Below are 16,805 nucleotides of genomic sequence, written 5' to 3'. Positions count from 1 at the left end.
TGACCGGCACCCACATAATCATGGAAACATGGAATGGAAAATTGCAAAGCAGGAGGAACAAGTGAGAATAGAGTCCTGCCTCATTGCTTATTACCCATGAGCCTTTTGGCAAGGTATTCAACTTTTCTGTTTCTTCATTTGCGAGATGGAGTTAATAGTATCTCCTTCTTGGATTGTGGTGAGGAATAGCATAAAAAATTCATGTTAAACAACCAGCAGTGTCTGATAATAGCGTTTGGCACTGTTTTATAGAAAAACAGTGCCAAAGGAAGTCTGAAGCTGATATCAGGGTCCTGGTCACAGGCCTTCTGCCAACTGCCATGGTCAATGTTCCCGATCAGGATGAATAATAGGGAACAGCAAGACAGGCCTTTGGGTCTACGGATGTGGGTACAAATAGGTTGACTGGGATAAGAGCTCCAGACAAGGGCAGAAACCAAAAGTCCTATTATGGGACCTGGGCACCAGCCACACGGGAGGCCAACCCTTGCCTTGCCAGAGACTGGAGGAATGTAAGGAGCCCTTAGATCTCAGTGGGGAGCCGCCCTGGACTTTGCTAGAGTTCTTTCAGTGGGGGAACCATTGAGGCTTGGAGTTGGTTCTTTCTTCTCTTCCGGTCTTTTGTGACTGTCTTGCCTCTGTGCCTACAGGAGAGCGTAGGCTGGAAAATGAAAAGGACAACTTTGAAAAGGGAGCGGAAGACAAGTTCATGCTGGATGCCCCAGATTTGGGGCAGCTGATGAAGATCAATGTGGGCCACAACAACAAGGGGGGGTCCGCAGGTTGGTTCCTGTCCAAGGTAGGTTTCGGGGCGTGTCTGTGGTCACTGGGGCCTGGGAGGGGAGAGTCCGGCTCTTCAGAAGGTCTATCTGTGTCTGCTCTGTTACCCAAGTCCCCTGGCCAGCCACACTGCTCTCTGATGGCCGCCAAGGCTTCACCCTTGTTAGCAACTTCCTAGAAAGCTCGGTTCTCTCATCAGACTTAGCCAGAGCCTAAGCCTTCTTCAGGACTCCATTGTGAGACTTTCCCTGATTCTGGTGGGAGGGAGGAGACCCCCTGGGCTCCCCAGTTGCCTTGTGAGTGTGTGGTTCCCTTATCTGGACAGAACAGATGCCTACTCAATCAGGTGACGTCTTCAGGGAGAGAGATCTGCTAAATGACAGCTGACCCTCCCCACCAGTCTACACACAGGGACTCCAAGAAGGACTTCGCCAGGTCGCTCAGATGTTCTTAGCCCGTGCAGGAAGAAGCGAGGCCTGCATGGCCCACGATCATTTCGGGGTGCCTGTGAACCATCTGAGAAGAACAGGGAGGGAATGACTCCTATTCGGCTCTTCATCTTTTCCCTCCCCCGTCTCTGTGGGAATTTCATCCTTCTTGGCTTTCACATCAGGAGGGCTTGCCTTGTGATGCTGGCATGTCCCACCATCACAGAATATGGTTGGCACCACCATGGGCAGGCCCTTCACTGGCATCGTCTGTCCTCTAGGGACTAGCTCATGGCCTGCACTTTCCTTCTCAGCTCTCAGAAGGCCAGCCATGCCTGTGGGCTTGTTGGCAAGTGGAGATGTTCTTTGAGAAGATAATGGCTCTTGCTTTTTATTAGGTCATTGCTTCTCTCTCTCTCTCTCTCTCTCTCTCTCTCTCTCTCTGTCTCTCTCTCTCTCTCTTCCTTTCTGCCTCTTCTTCTCTCCCTCTCTCTCTCTCTCTCTCTCTCCCCCCACGTGAGTGTTCCCATCATTCACTGAGAAGGGTGCTTCTCTCTCTCCTGCCTTATTTAACAGGTAGGTCCTCCAGGCATATTTTGGAAGGCCCCCCAGTCCCTAGGTGTGTTTTCAAAGACACTCTTATCTCAGCCTCACCAGCCAGGCTCACGTCCCTTTGGGAAGTTCCTGGATGACCGGTTCCATTCATCTCACTGTCAGTGGCTGACCTGATCACCAGATTCTAGGCTCCTCTGTACCTGATCTGGGGCTCCAAGTGCCCTTTGCTTTAACATTGCTTTATCCCAGTTAGGATCAGAGCCTCGCCTCCGGCTTGAAATCCTGGCTTCCAGGCCTTCATTTCAGCTCTCAGGGCACTTCCTGCCATGTTTCTTGGCTCAATTTAAAAAAAAATGCCCTGCAGCAATGAATGGAGGGACAGTGGCTTGGGATTCAGCAGGGGGTGGTTGGCAGTCATCCCTGTATGGTTTTTGTGATGTTTCAGGGCAACAGCTGCATCCTGTGATGAGCTTTTCCTGGGCCATGAGGAGATGAGAGTGGATTTTTTCGGTACCCTCAGTGACTGGAGGACTTGGGTAGATAGCCAGGGGCACCTCTTCATCTCATTCCTTCCTCTTTTCCTTCCCAGATTGTCATTGAAGATATTGGGAACAAAAGGAAATATGACTTCCCCCTCAACCGCTGGCTGGCCCTGGATGAAGATGATGGCAAAATCCAAAGGGATATCTTAGTGGGCGGAGCTGAGACCACAGGTAGAACTGGAAAGTTGAGCCCCCCATTGGCTAATATTCTACTTTCTGCCTGAGAGTCAGTGTTCACACCTGCAGGTTTGGAGGTTTGTGATCCAGCAAGGGCCAGACAGTATTTCTCCTGCTTGTGAAAATGTTCTTTCCCCATGGGCTGCAAACATGAGGCTTTGTTCATACCAAAGGAGCTGAGGCAAAGCCCCTGAGCAGGGGAAGTTACCCACTTCTGATGTGTGCACACTTGATTTACATGTGTATGTGTGGTACAGGGGTTGAACCCATGCTAAGCAAATGTTCTACCAGTGAGCTACATGCCCAGCCCTTTTAAAATTTATTTTGAGACAGGGCCTTCCTAAGTTACCTAGGCCTGCCTCAGATTTGTGATCCTCCTGCCTCAGCCTCTCCTCACATGGAATTATTGGCATGTACAACTATGCCCAGCTAATTTACTTTTAACTCCTCCTAATATGAAGTGCTTTATATATGCCAGGCTCTCTAGGCACTTGGCCCACCTAGTTTCTTTCAGTCCTCATAGCAACACTACGATATAGGAATTTTATCATCCTCATGTCACAATTGGGAAAACTGAGGCCTGTAGAAGTTAAGGAACCTATCTAGGTTGGTACTTGGTCTGCCTCCTAAGGTCTTACCCATTGTGAATTTCACAAAAAGCCTCCAGGTCCCAGCCTGGGTTAGGTGGTCATGAGTGTTCCAGGATATCAATGTCACACACATCTGAGAACAGGCTCTGCTGCAAAAGCTTCCGGGGCTCGCCCCTGCACAGAGATGAAGTCCACACTCTGTCATGTAATATGCAAATTGCTTCACCATTTGGCTCCAGTTTATCTTCTCAGCAGAATCTTCCAACACTTCCATCTCCCCACAGCGCATCCATGAAACCCTTGGCTCTTTCCCTTTCTGGTGCTCACACAGGGGACTCGCTGGCTTGCTTTACTCTCCTTACTTTTTTTCTTCCTTTGTCCTCCAAAGCTGCTTTCTCCTCAGCTTGTAATGACTGTTATCTTTTCTCTGTTTCTCAAATTCCCACTTCCAGTCACTTCTGAGGCCTCCTCGACCTCCCTGGACTGCATCATCTCATCCTGCTTTTGCACAGGCTTGGGTTGCTATGGCTTGTAGGAGCCAAATGTACTGAAAACTGTGCACTAGGACAGATCCCTGCGATCTTATTGACTGTGTTACCATTCCTTGTCTCCCAGTGATGGAGAAAGAGGAGAAATGACAGTCGCCGGGAATTCCCATAATCAGGCCTTGGAACTACATCTAGTAGGAGAATGCCATTCACCCATGTGCCTTGGGGCAATGAAGCTGAGACCCACTCTTTTTTAGATCAGTGGCCTTCCCTGTTTATCTTCATGTATTCCTGAAGGCCTGGTGTCTAGTAAGCACTCTGAGCGCTGGATAAATGCTTGTCAATCCAAAGAAGGTGCATCTGTGTAAAGGAATGGTGCCCAAGGAAGTTCTCTTCCAAAGAAGTTTGGGAGTTTTATTTCTCGAAGGTCATTGGATGAGGGTGTGGGGTAGGGTCAGGTAAGGGGTGGGTGAATGAATCAAAAGCCTAAAATGTCAGTTGTCTTAGACCCCAGAATAGAATGAATGACCCTAGGCCCGATCTCAGTAGAACTTCCTGCTCAAATGTTTGCCTTTGGTGTTTTCTCTCATTCTTCCTCATTTAGGAGTTTAACTCTCCTCGCTATCTCTTCCCCCAAATTCTATGTCCTTCCAATGCCTCCTGACTGATGCAAACTCAATACGGCCCAACCTACATTGTCCCCCTCTCCCCCAAACCTCCCTCTCCCACCAATTAGGTGATGAAGAGGACAGTGGTGCCCTCTACCAAAAGTTGTGTTTTTAAGTTATTGGCAAAACAGCAAGTTAAATGAATCAGATGGCTTAGGATATAAATCTCCATTAGTGGCGCTATTATAATTAGATTAGACATAACAGAAGCCATGTGACAGCTATTCATAAGGTACACATGGTAATTAACATCAATAATTAGTATTATTCTTAGTCAGCCCAGGATCCTCCTCCCCTTTGTTGGTTTCTTATGATCAGCACTGGCAGCTTTCCTGTAATAATAGACACGGTTTATTCTCAAACTCACATACACTGACATACAGACCCTGAAATGATGGAATGAGGTTGAGAGGGACATTGGGCATGGTCCAAGGGAAGAGGACATGAGGGGACACGAGCTATATGGAAGATGGGCATGCTAGGGTGTTGTGGGCAGGAGGGAAGATGGAGGATGACATACTGCAATTCACGTTGAACCCTTTTCTCCTGTTTGCACAACAGCTATCACCTACATTGTCACCGTCTTCACGGGGGATATCCGGGGAGCTGGGACCAAATCCAAAATCTACTTGGTCATGTATGGGGCCAGAGGAAATAAGAACAGCGGGAAAATCTTCCTGGAGGGCGGTGTGTTTGACAGGGGCCGCACGGATATCTTCCACATTGAGCTGGCTGCCCTGCTCAGCCCCCTGAGCCGGGTCTCCATTGGGCACGGCAACGTGGGTGTCAACAGAGGCTGGTACTGTGAGAAGGTAAGAGGAGATTCCATGTAGCTTTTCTTGATCCAACCCCCTTTAACTTGTGAGTGCAAACTCAAACCTGTACCCTACTTCCTACTTCCTCTGGAACAGTTACAGAGCACATGGGCAGTCCCTTTCATTGGGCATTTTGGGTGGTTACATATCCATCCAGCTTGTCTTCCTGGTGGTCAGGAATGGGGGCTGTTCTCCAAACAGGGTAGGTTAGCCAGAGGGCTCGGTTGGTGGTTATAGACCATCCTGCTTCTGGGGATGGTACTTTCGCTTCAGATTATAAACCCCTCAATCAACGAGCATTTTAAAGATATGTTTGTATTGTGGAATATTTATATGTTGAAGAATATGTATATATATTCAAAGTAAAATATGGGTTATAATTTATTGTTCAATTTTTCCATTAGATAATCTGTGGCTGTTTCTTGATTTTTGCCACTATGGATATAGCACAAGAGTTTCTCAGGACAGAAGTTCTAGGTCATTCGGCAAGGGAATCTTCAGCTTTACAGGACAGTTTTTTTTTTTCCCAGAATATTCCAGATTGTTTTCCAAAGTATTTGTGCTTCTTTGCTGTCCTCTCAGTCACATAGAAGAGACATTTTGTTCCACGAATCCTTGTCAACACTTGCAATAGTTTTGATCTTTACCTGGAAGTTGTCAAATGATTTTATGGCAGTTTTAATTTTTATTTTTGTGATTACTACTGAGATTGAACATCATCTTATTTCTTTATTGGCCATTCATGTATCCTTTTATGTAAAATTCTTGCTTTCTTCTACAGGCCAAACTTAGTGATAATGGATTGCAATTTTATAATTTTTGTATACCTTTAGAATTGACTTGCTGACATTTAGTGTGTAATTTTTCTTTGAATGTTCTTAAGTGGCATTGACCTTGAATTTTCATTTATCACATAGTCCTTAACTGGTTTGAATCCTAGAATGTTTCATTTTAAAAATTATCTTTGTTGGAATATAATTAGTATTATTTTATCTAGAAAACACTGTGTGATTCCATTTTTAAAAAAAAATCGTTGCGATTTACTTTACAGTGCATGCTCAATTTGTGTATAATTTTCTAAGAGTTAGGTTTAAAATCTTTATTTTATTGATTAAATCGAATAGGTTACTTTGGTTATTTGAATCTTTTATGTACTTACTGACATCTTTTTCTGCTTAATCTATTAATTACCAAGAAAGATGTGTTAAAATTTCCCACTTCAGTTGTGATGCTTCAATTTCTCCTTCTACAACTGATAATTTCTGCTTGGTATAGTTTGGGACTGAGTTTTTAGGCATAGAAGTATTATAGCCTCCTAGAGAATTCAATCTTTGCCATTATCTAGTCTGATAGGATCCATCTTTTAATTGGCCAATTTAGTTCATTTATACTTACTATAATTGTAGGTATATCTGTCTTACATTTACTGTTTATTTTATTTTATTTTTAAAAAATATTTCTTCTAGATGGACTGTTCCCCTGCCCAACCCCTGCAACTTAGTGTGTTTTATGTTGCTACCATAGACTGGGTAATTTACAAAGAAAATTTTTTTACAAAATAAATTTACAGTTTATTTAGCTCATGATTTGGAAGCCCAAGAGTCTGGCCTCAATATCTGCTTAGCATCTGGTGAGGACCTTCTTGCTGGGCCATGACATGGTGGGAGGTGTCATGGGGAGAGACAGAGGGTCTTAGTTCAGGTCTTTCCTCCTCTTATGGAGCTATGGTCCCATTGGATTAGGCCCCCACCCTTACAGCCTCACTTGATTACCTCCCCACAGTCCCACCTTTAAATACTATAACTGCATTAAGTTCTACCTTTAACCTCACAGTGGGGATGAAAGTTCAATGTAAGTTTTGGTGGGACATCCAAATTGTAATATCCCATTTGGGTGGTTTTCCCATGCACATTTAATATGACAAACCCTAAATTTAATTAAAATGTCTCCTCTCTTCTTGGGAAATAAAAGCACCTTAAAAATCACTAAATGCTAACAACCCCATATCTAAATTCCATGCTGTTTTTTTCCTAGAATTTTATCTTTATTTGGTATTATTTTAAAATCCACACATTAGATAGTGTGGATTAGTTCAGATCTATCTACCTCCTTGCTGGTTTGCTTGCTGCTGCTTCTTGCATTTCAGACCTTATGTGTGGTATCAATGTTTTCCTTCCTGCAGTACATTCTGTAGGAGTTCTTTTGATAAAGGTCTATTGTTGGTAAACTTTGTTCATTTGAAAAATGTTTTTGTTCCATCCTCACTATTGAAAGACAATTTTAGGATATAGAATTCTAAGATGATTCCCTTCTCCTGATATCTTCTGGCTTCCATTAGTCTAATTGCTATTATGGGTCTTTTGTCTCTCGTTGCTCTTGAGATCTTCTCTTTGTCTTTGGCATCTGATGCATCTCTTCAATATGTCTAGGTATGTATTTGTTACCCGTCCAATAACCAGGCTCGTAGTAACTGATTTTTAGGGGAGACTATTATTATTTTCTTTCCTGAGCAAAGGCAGAGAAGGCAGGCTTCCCTTTGCAGATTTCCCCTTCCTACCTTTCATCCAAGGGAGCAGCTCCTTGAAGTGCTTCTGCTCACATGTGTTTCCTGTCCAGATCCTCCACTTTGCAAGTTCTTCTCAGGTCCCACCATGTGCTGCCATGTGTGACTGTTAATTTCTTTGTCTCTTGGTCTTCCTCCAGGGCAGGACAAACCTTAGCACTGAATGCTCTGAATCCTGCTGGCTCTTATGGCTTCCTGTAAATCCCTGGCAGCTCACCAATATACATAAGATGATATTTCATGTTCTTTATCCAGAATGTGGGTATTTGCAATGGTGAGGGCTTTCATTCTACCAGCTTTTCTGGACTACCTAGCCCAGAACTCAAACTTTTAACAAGCACTTTCAAGCACTCAAACTTTTACTATTTTAAGCATTTTATATGGTTGTACCTATGTTCAGGGGAACTCCAAGAGGTGAGGAGACACATCAGGCTTTCAAAAGTTTGCCATCGTGTTGAAAAAAACAAAACTAACCAACTCACACACATGTAATAACCAGAGCACAATTGAAGAGTAAACTAGGAGGTGACAACTCTGGGATTCGTTCAGAAGAAAGACTTATAAGTAAATTTTTGGTATTCAGACCTTTCTATGCCCCCAGAGTACCCTGCATAGGTGCCTTCCAATTTTGCTTAAGTATATGTGCAGTTCTGAACATGTGGTTATATAGACTCTTCAGCATCAAAGATGAAGTGAAGTTACAAATCCCTGTAGACCTCAGCCATAAATAATAATTCTGAGATTTGTAACATTTAGAAACATTAAAATGTTTCTAATTAGGGCCAGAAGCATTTATATTTCTTTTCTGCCCCTAACTGTGCAAACTTGGATATTTCATTCTCCTTTCTGGACCTCAGCTTTCCCATCTGTTGAATGAATATGGGGGTGGATTATATTAGTTGCCAATACGTTAGTAAAATGTTTAAGGGAGCTGTCTCTGTGCCCCTTCACTGGCACAATCTCCAGGCAGAAGTGATTCTCTGGGAGTATGAGGAGGTACGCGCTCCCCCACCCCATCTCTAAGCTCCCCTCCCCTTGGTGCTTATAAGTTAAGGTTCATCATCATGCTCAGATAATGAGGATTAGGTGAACTCTCAGAAATACCTGGGTATATTTAAGGGTAAAAATTCAAGTTAAGGAAGTTAAAGTTTGCTATTGTGTTGAAAAAAACAAACTAACCAACACACACACACACACACACACTCAAATACCAGCTAAGGAATAAATACTAAGACAGTGATTAGTCAAAATAGTTGACCCATGGGAGAGTCACATTAGACTTTAAGTTAAAAACAGGTTAAAGCTTGGAATTTAGTAATGTGAATAGTCAAAATTTCTTTGCTGAGAGAAGATTCTACAGGGTGCCAGGAACATTCCTTTGACTATCCATAATGTGAGGAGCCTGGGCTGGATAGACTTTGGGGGTTCTAAATGAACGACTCCAGAGTGTGGGCAGTGATGGAGATGTAGGGGAGAGGCCCGAGTGAGGACACAGCCCGCAATAGGGCAGCTGGGTTTGTATTCAATTCCAGATATGAATTAGCTTTCCTGTGATTTGCCTTCTTCCTACAAGACAAGTACAGGGAATTAATTGGGTAGTCTTGGTCATTTGGTTCAGATTAGCCAAGATTTCATGACAAACATATAGAAGTAGGGTGTTCAAGAGGGTGTTGCATACAGAGGAACAGGCTTGAGAGCTAAGCTAGGAGATTGGAGGATGGACGACACCTACTCTGGAAGACTCATTGGAGGAGGTCTTTCTCAATCGCAGATTTAATGAGACAGCAGAAGTGGCATTCATGGAGGGTCCTAACACAGACATCCCTTCCCTTGGGTTGAGGGGGCTGGTGAGCCTTGTGAGCAGGTCCCCCCAGGACGCCCTTCCCTTCTGTCCCTTATCTTCCCTTCACTTGCATCTGCCCTCCCAGGTGGTGATTCTGTGCCCCTTCACTGGCATCCAGCAAACCTTCCCCTGTAGCAAATGGCTGGATGAGAAGAAGGCAGATGGGCTGGTCGAGAGGCAGCTCTATGAGATGGTGTCTCTCAGGAAGAAGCGGCTGAAGAGTAAGTACAATGAGCCCCAGAATCTTCCAGGAATACCAGGATGTCAGAACACTGTCAAAGGCTTTGAAGGGGTCCACACCTGCTTCTCAATTCTCCTCTACAGATACTGGGAAAGAACCCTTTAGGGGACTCAGTTTTACAAGGTACAGACCATACCACATCACACACCTGGAACTAAGACTGACTCCAGGTCCCCAAATTGGAGAAGTGGCTAGGGGTTAAACTGAGGGATTCACTCCAGTGCATTCTGAATATACCAGGTAGGGTGGGCGGAGTCAATTCTTCCCCTATTTAAGACATACCACCAGTAGGCTTTGTCTGTTAAAAAGACATGGAAGAACTCTATTTTTAATAGCAGGAATCCTCAGCTTTCTAAATACAGCCCTTCTTATACTGGGTTTCTGAGAGTGGGACACACTTGCCTGTCACCTGCTGTTCGGTCGTGATCATTTTCTCTTCTCTTTCCTACTGGTAACCTGAAAATCTCTTCAGTTGATGTTTATGGTGCACCTTGATCTGTCTTGTAGAATTTCCTTGGTCTCTGTGGGTCTGGACCACGGACCTGAAGAAGGCTGGTACCAACTCTCCCATCTTCATCCAGATTTATGGACAGAAGGGGCGGACAGATGAGATTCTCCTGAATCCCAACAACAAGTGGTTCAAACCAGGTGTCATCGAGAAGTTTAGGGTAGGAGAGAACTGTGGTGAGGTGGGTGGGGAAAGGAGGAAGGATGTGGCAGGTATTCGGGAGAATCTGATTTTCTAAGCCAGATTGGTTTTCAACCAAGTTTGAAGACGAAATGGAGAGTTTACCCCCGCCCCCGGCAAGGGGTGACACATGTGATGATTTATAGGCAAGGGAGTGAAAGGGAGACAGTTTAGATCTGCCCTTCATCTGAGACAGTAGGAATCAAGCCAGGGGGAACAAGGATGGAATGGTTCTGAGCATCTAAGAATTGAGTGACTGGGGGAATCGTAGAATAGAGACCCGAGCACCCAATATGGGCTGAATTAGACAGTAAGGGTCAAATTAAAAGAAAAGTATGAATTTCAGGGCATTTGAAGGGAAATACAGCTTTAAAACTTTCCAGTACATATGTAACTAGAACAAGGGTCCCCCTCACCCCACTGAAGTGTTGCTTTGACCTTTCGGTAGGAATAATTTGTAATTTGCAGTCTTCCCTCAGAGAACCCCATTGGTGCCTTATTCTAACACTCGATTCATTGCTCTTTATGTATTTGTCTTTCCTGCCAGATTTGAGCCCCTAGGGAAAGGGCATGGCTTTGGTATTGATCTTTTTGTCTGTTCCACTGCCCAGTGGAGTCCTGGGGCTGTGGGCCTGTGCTAATTTGCAGGGCTGTCATATAGATTTTGTTACTGGAATTTTATTGCTTGGAAGGTTTTCTTTAGGCTGCATCCCACTGTGGGTCAGTTATTTTCGTTCCGTTTCACCAGCCCAGACTGAACCCCAGTTTTACATGGCTGTCTCTCCCCCATGGGCCTTTGGCTACCAGGAACAGGAGAGGAATGAGGGTGTTGGGGGAGGACTTGAAGCCCATTCATCCTCTCGAGGGAGAAACAGCCCCGGTGGCCGGCTGTGAGGAGACAGGCATTTTCCCAGCCATGCCTGCTCAGACCTGTTCATTTCTTGACACAGATTGAGCTCCCAGATCTCGGCAGATTTTATAAGCTTCGAGCATGGCACGATAGAAGGAGTCCTGGTTCTGGATGGCATTTAGAAAGGGTGAGATGTACCACCTTGAGGGTTGGGAGAGGAATCAGAATTGTCCCTCTTTGTGACTGTAAGTTTACTCTCTATTGGAAATAGAAATGGAGAAGCGTGGACATGGGCCACAGGTACTTCCAGATGGCTGGGGAGAAACCTTCCAAAGCAGACTGAGAAAATGCTTGGGCGTCCATGGGGCCTGCATATCTGCCCTAGTTACCCATATGCTAGGCAAGTGTAGGTCTCTAGGGGACCAGGGGGAGAAATATTAACCTGTCTCTCTGCCTTCCGAAAGGATCCTCTCCAGGGGATGGCCTTGACCTTCCTGAGATGAGATAGCAGAATGGTGACTTCAGGGCATGGGTGAGAGACTCTGCTACCTGAAAGTCACCTGCTCACCCTGGAACTTCATTTTAGATGACCCTGATGAACACTCTGAATAAGGACAAGTATAACTTCAATTGCAATCGCTGGCTGGACGCCAACGAAGATGACAACGAGATTGTGAGGGAAATGACCGCAGAGGGCCCAACAGTGCGGAGGATCATGGGCAGTAAGTACTGATCACTGCCCATCCTGGGGAAGGCCGTGGACCTTCTACTTGGTGTGCCAAGGGACACTTGAACTGAGCTGATAGTGTTGTCCACTCTGCATCTCAGGAACCCTCTGACTGCCAGAGTGGGTTTTGAAGTTCCCAGCCTCAAGACAGGCTTGAAGGAGCCACCTTCAAGGCATGATGCTCCAACACGACCGTGATGGGTGGGTTGGGGAGGGAGGGGAGGTCTACGGGTCTTCAGGTTGGCCATGGGAGGGTGAGAAGACTCTGCTCTAAACAGTAATTCTCCAGAGCTGCCTTGAAGTTAAAGGAAGTGTCTTTTTATTCCCTTCAAATTATGAAATGCAGAGACTGATTCCCCCAAAGGAAGGCTGGATGTGGATTCTTGCAGCCATGCTTGGCTGCTACCCGATGAGCCTCTATCTCTATTTGAGGCTGGTAGGAGAGGGACTTAATTTAGAGTCTAGCAACCACATTCACAGAACCAAAGGGAAGTCATTTTGCCTCTAGGTTATAGTAGCAGAGTGTTGGCAAATACTCAGCACATGTTCTGTCCTTTTCCCATGGCAGACACTACTAAGTGACATGACATTCTCTCTCATTGAATCTGAAATGAGCTTTGCAACCATCAATATAGCAATTCAACAGACACTACCAACTGATCAGAACTGACATGTAAGATAACATGTGTGTTATCTTTGTGGCAGTTCTTAATCTTTTCAATAGTAAAGTAATATTGCAAAATCACAAAAAGCTAAGAACATACAGAAAACAATGTCACCCATGGTTCTAGTAGCCCTACTAAATATTGCAGAAACATCAGTTCACGGGTGATCATGTGGTACTTATGAGTACTCTGCATAGACACACTCACTAGAAGCACCCTCTGTATTTGTTGAAATTATTTGATATTAGTGTTAAATGCTAAGTGTGTGTGTGTGTGTGTGTGTGTGTGTGTTTGTGTGTTTGCATCTCCAAATAGCAAATATCTCAAATGAGATCATCCAGTCTGTTAGTCTAATTAGGCAATACTTATAATTAGTAACAAGTTTCCTCTGTTTTATGGTTTCTTCATTTTTAATTAAATATACGACTATAGAATATTTGTGTTCAAAGCCCCTTATACTCGTCTGATGAAGAACCGAGGAAGTTCTTGCTATGATCACATAGCTGGTTAGAGACAGAATGAGACCTAGAACAGGTCTTTGATTCCTGGTTCAGTGACTATTCCAAGACACCACTTCTGCCTTTTCATATTCAATAGTGGTTTGCTTTGGAAACATGGCGATAATCTTTCTGTGAGTATGATAATACCATATGCTCCCCAACCAGTTGGGACGTTATATCATATGTAGCCCACCAGGGCAGAGATGCTCCTGTTCTTACCTGAGCTATCCACTTTGTGCGCCAGAATTGAGCTTGTAGGTAGGTGTGAAGAACTGGGAGGGCCTCATGGGACCTAACTGCTTTTCCAAAGCCTTCTAACCATTCTCATGATATGAGTTCTGCAGTCTCTGCTTCTAAAGTTACCTGGTGCTTTCATTCCTGAGCCTTCTGTGGTGTTACCTATAGCTGTGATCTACCGCCTCTTCTCCAGGTGTTCTCAAACTTCAGGGCATTCTCATCTGGGGGCTTGTCGAAACACAGTTTATGGGGTCCCACTGAGAGTTTCTGATTCAGTCGGTCTGCACTGAGGCCTGAGAATGTGCTCATCTCGCCCATTTCTTGGTAATGGCAATGCTGCCCCTGGGGAACCACACTTTGAGAACCACCAGGCCAAGGCATGTGCCCCTTTTCTGTGGCTCTCACCTTCCATGATTTTGATTTCTGTATCTGTCCCTCCTCCTATCTTTGGTTCGTGAATGTTGTCTAGATACATCGAGAGGTGAACTTCCTGCCCAGGCAGTTGGGATTAAACTTTGCAGATAAAGTGGCATCTGAGCCAGGCCTTCTACTCTAAAGGCTGTTATTCGGTTTTTGTCTTCTGTGATTCTATTAAAGAACTATTTCAATGTGGAAAAAAAAAATCTGGTGATTAGCCTGGGCTGAGGCTGCCTGCCCTGCTTGTAAAGGCAGTTTGACATCTTCCAGGGGTTCTCGGCAGTTCTTTGGAGCCCCTACCGACTCAAGTCGCTTTTCCCCAACTCCTGTTTCTGGCCCACTGATATTTCTCTGGTGCTTGGAATACACCTATGTCCTCGTCCAGATCTCCTTTTCTGGTCTGGATGCTTCTTTGTAGCACTAAACTGAGCTGATGGCAAAACATCCCCCTTCCTCAGTTGCTACCAGTGTGTGATGAATAACGTGCCAGGATTCCCGGGAAGCCCTGGGGTGCCGAGTCTTGAACTCATGTAGATTGAGTAAATACCAATTTAAAATCAATTCTGAGTTTGGAGTTGTGTGTCCCCAGTTTACTTATAAAATAATGGCCAGCCAAATCAGCAATTAATACCATGCCTGGGAGCCGAGAGGCTTTGGGGAGTGATCATGCTGATTAACGCAGACCAGGAGACACGGACAAAACAGGCAGAGCAGCTCACAGTTTATTTCCACCTTGCCTTTCCCTCGGGAGCTCCAGGAGGCAGCGACATCAATGAGATCAGCATTTTCCACTGTGATTATACACCGCTGATGAGAGGGCAAGAGAGTCCATTGGACTTGAGTGCCAAATGAGTCGCTTCTCGTTAATCAGACTGAGCTGTAATTTTTAAATTAAAGTACAAGAGGTTTCTGGTACTTACCCATGTGTTTAAAGTCTTTCACTGCTGATGTTAGCAATGCAATTGTTCTTAATCGTCCACAGACTTCTCACCAGGAAGAATTTGGGACCTCTGTGGCCCTTGGGCCCCAGGGGGCCCCTGCAGAGAGGGAGGACCTTCAAGGACTTCCAATTGAATGGACCTTAGAGGTCCCAAACAAAGGGGGCTGGAATTCCTAGGCAGAGGAATTTCTAAATTCCCTCCTCATTTGGCTTCTGGGAATTGCCTAATCCATAGAGTTAAAACTGTAGAACTGGCCTTCATCAAAATTCTGACGGAGGGGAGGCTGGCATCCGGGTCTTTCCTTCTCTTTTGTCCCCCAGGTTTCTACTTTCTGGTTTTCACTCTGGTCAGTGCAGATCATTCCTCTTAGTGTTAGCACAGCGTATCCAGGACAGCAGAACACAAAGACTCACCTTCACTCATCCAAAGGCTGAAGATGCAGGGTGCGCAGCTTTGGATTGTCGGGAGTCGATTAGAGGGGGCAGCGCTGGTTGGGTTTTGAAGGCTGTGGCCCTGTGAGCAGGCATGGGTGGGAGGTGGGAGGGTGTTCCTTGGACTTAAACTCATGGTTTAAGTGTCTCCTTATGCCTGCTATTCTCAAGGCAGGTCTCGGATATGATGATTCTTCCCCTTTTTTTCTAACAGTGTTTTGCTACATACATATCTGTTTCCTTGTGTACCCACATGTTTAGTGGTCCAATTTATTTTTCAAATGTGTCTATGTCTCCAAATAGAAATGGGTACATTACTGAAAACCTAATTGGACATTGAATTAAACATCCTGGTGGCTTGTCTCCTTCCTAATATAATTTCAACCTCATTTTAGATGGATGGCCAATGAGTAGGGTCCATTTCTAAAACAGCTTTATTGAGATAAAATTCATGTGTCATACAATTTGCCTGGACAAGGCAATGGTTTTCAGTACATTGATACAGCCACCCAGCCATCATCACTGCCTCTAGAACATTTTCCTCTCCCCCAAAAGAAATTTCATACCAATTAGGGGTCATACCATTTCTCCACCTTACCCTTCAGTCTCTGACAAACACTCTGTCTCTATAGATTTACCTATTCTGGACATTTCATGGAAATGGAATTATACCTTGTGAACTCTTGCATTTAACTTCTTTTAATTAGCATGTTTTCAAGGTTCATCCATATGTAGCACGTATTAGAACTTCATTTCTTCTTATTTGCTGAATGATATTCCATTGTATGAATGTAACACATTTACATGTTCATGAGCATTTAGGTTTCCACCTTTCAGTTATTATGAATAATGGTGGCATGAACATTTACATACAAGTTTTATGTGGACGTGTTTTCAATTCTCTTGGGCATGTAGTTAGGAGTAGGAGGGCTTGGTCATATAGTTACTCTTTGGTTTACTTTTTTAAGGCACTACTGAACTGCCTATTAAAAAGTTGTACCATTTTACATTCTTACTGGTAATCAAAGAGAGTTCCCATTTCTCTACATCTTTACCAACACTTGTTATTCTCCTTCATTATTCTTTTTCATGAATGTTTTGGTTATTCTGGGTTCCCTTGTAATTCTATGTGAATTTTAGAATCAACTTGTCAGTTTCTACAAAGTCCCCTGGGATTCTGATAGGATTATGTTGAATCTGTTCACCAATTTGGGGGTGTTGACGTCTTGACAATGTGAGATCCTAAAATCTATGGATACAGGATGTTTCCATGCCCATGAATTGAAATCTTTAATTTATTTCAACAATATTTTGTAGTTTTCAGAGAATATATATTTCACAGCCAGGCATGGTGGTACATGCTTGTAATCCAGTGGCCTGGAAGGCTGAGACAGATCACAAGTTCAAAGCCAGCCTCATCAAAAGCTAAGAACTAAGCAACTTAGTGAGACCCTGTCTCTAAATAAAATACAAAATAGGGCTGGGGATGTGGCTCAGTGGTCGAGTCCCCTAAGTCTAATCCTTGGTACCCCCATCCCACCCAAAAGAATATAAAGAATATATATTTCATTTGTTTTGTTAAATTTGTTCATAAATATTTTATTCTTTTTGATGTTATTGTGAATGGAAATGTTTGGCTTGGGATGTTTTATTGCTAGA

The 16,805-nt window shown here is 44.2% G+C and overlaps 1 protein-coding gene across 3 annotated transcripts in view; it reads left to right on the top strand.

The window, feature by feature from the left end:
• Loxhd1 (lipoxygenase homology PLAT domains 1) overlaps positions 1-16,805 on the top strand; it is a 135,267-nt gene that overhangs the window by 37,964 nt on the left and 80,498 nt on the right. For all 3 annotated transcript variants that reach the window (XM_046428446.1, XM_046428445.1, XM_046428444.1), the window contains exons 6-12: positions 651-799; positions 2,353-2,476; positions 4,790-5,040; positions 9,535-9,670; positions 10,198-10,358; positions 11,329-11,415; positions 11,815-11,950. In XM_046428446.1, coding sequence (XP_046284402.1) covers positions 651-799; positions 2,353-2,476; positions 4,790-5,040; positions 9,535-9,670; positions 10,198-10,358; positions 11,329-11,415; positions 11,815-11,950 — 1,044 coding nt within the window. The remainder of the gene's footprint in view (positions 1-650; positions 800-2,352; positions 2,477-4,789; positions 5,041-9,534; positions 9,671-10,197; positions 10,359-11,328; positions 11,416-11,814; positions 11,951-16,805) is intronic.

Source organism: Marmota monax, unplaced genomic scaffold (genome assembly GCF_021218885.2).
Source record: "Marmota monax isolate L192 unplaced genomic scaffold, Marmota_monax_Labrador192_F-V1.1 WCK01_AAM20220418_F8-fsc00031, whole genome shotgun sequence".
Classification (NCBI taxonomy): Eukaryota; Metazoa; Chordata; class Mammalia; order Rodentia; family Sciuridae; genus Marmota; species Marmota monax.
Note: the sequence above shows the minus strand (reverse complement) of the source record. Positions and strands in the feature narration are given on the sequence as shown.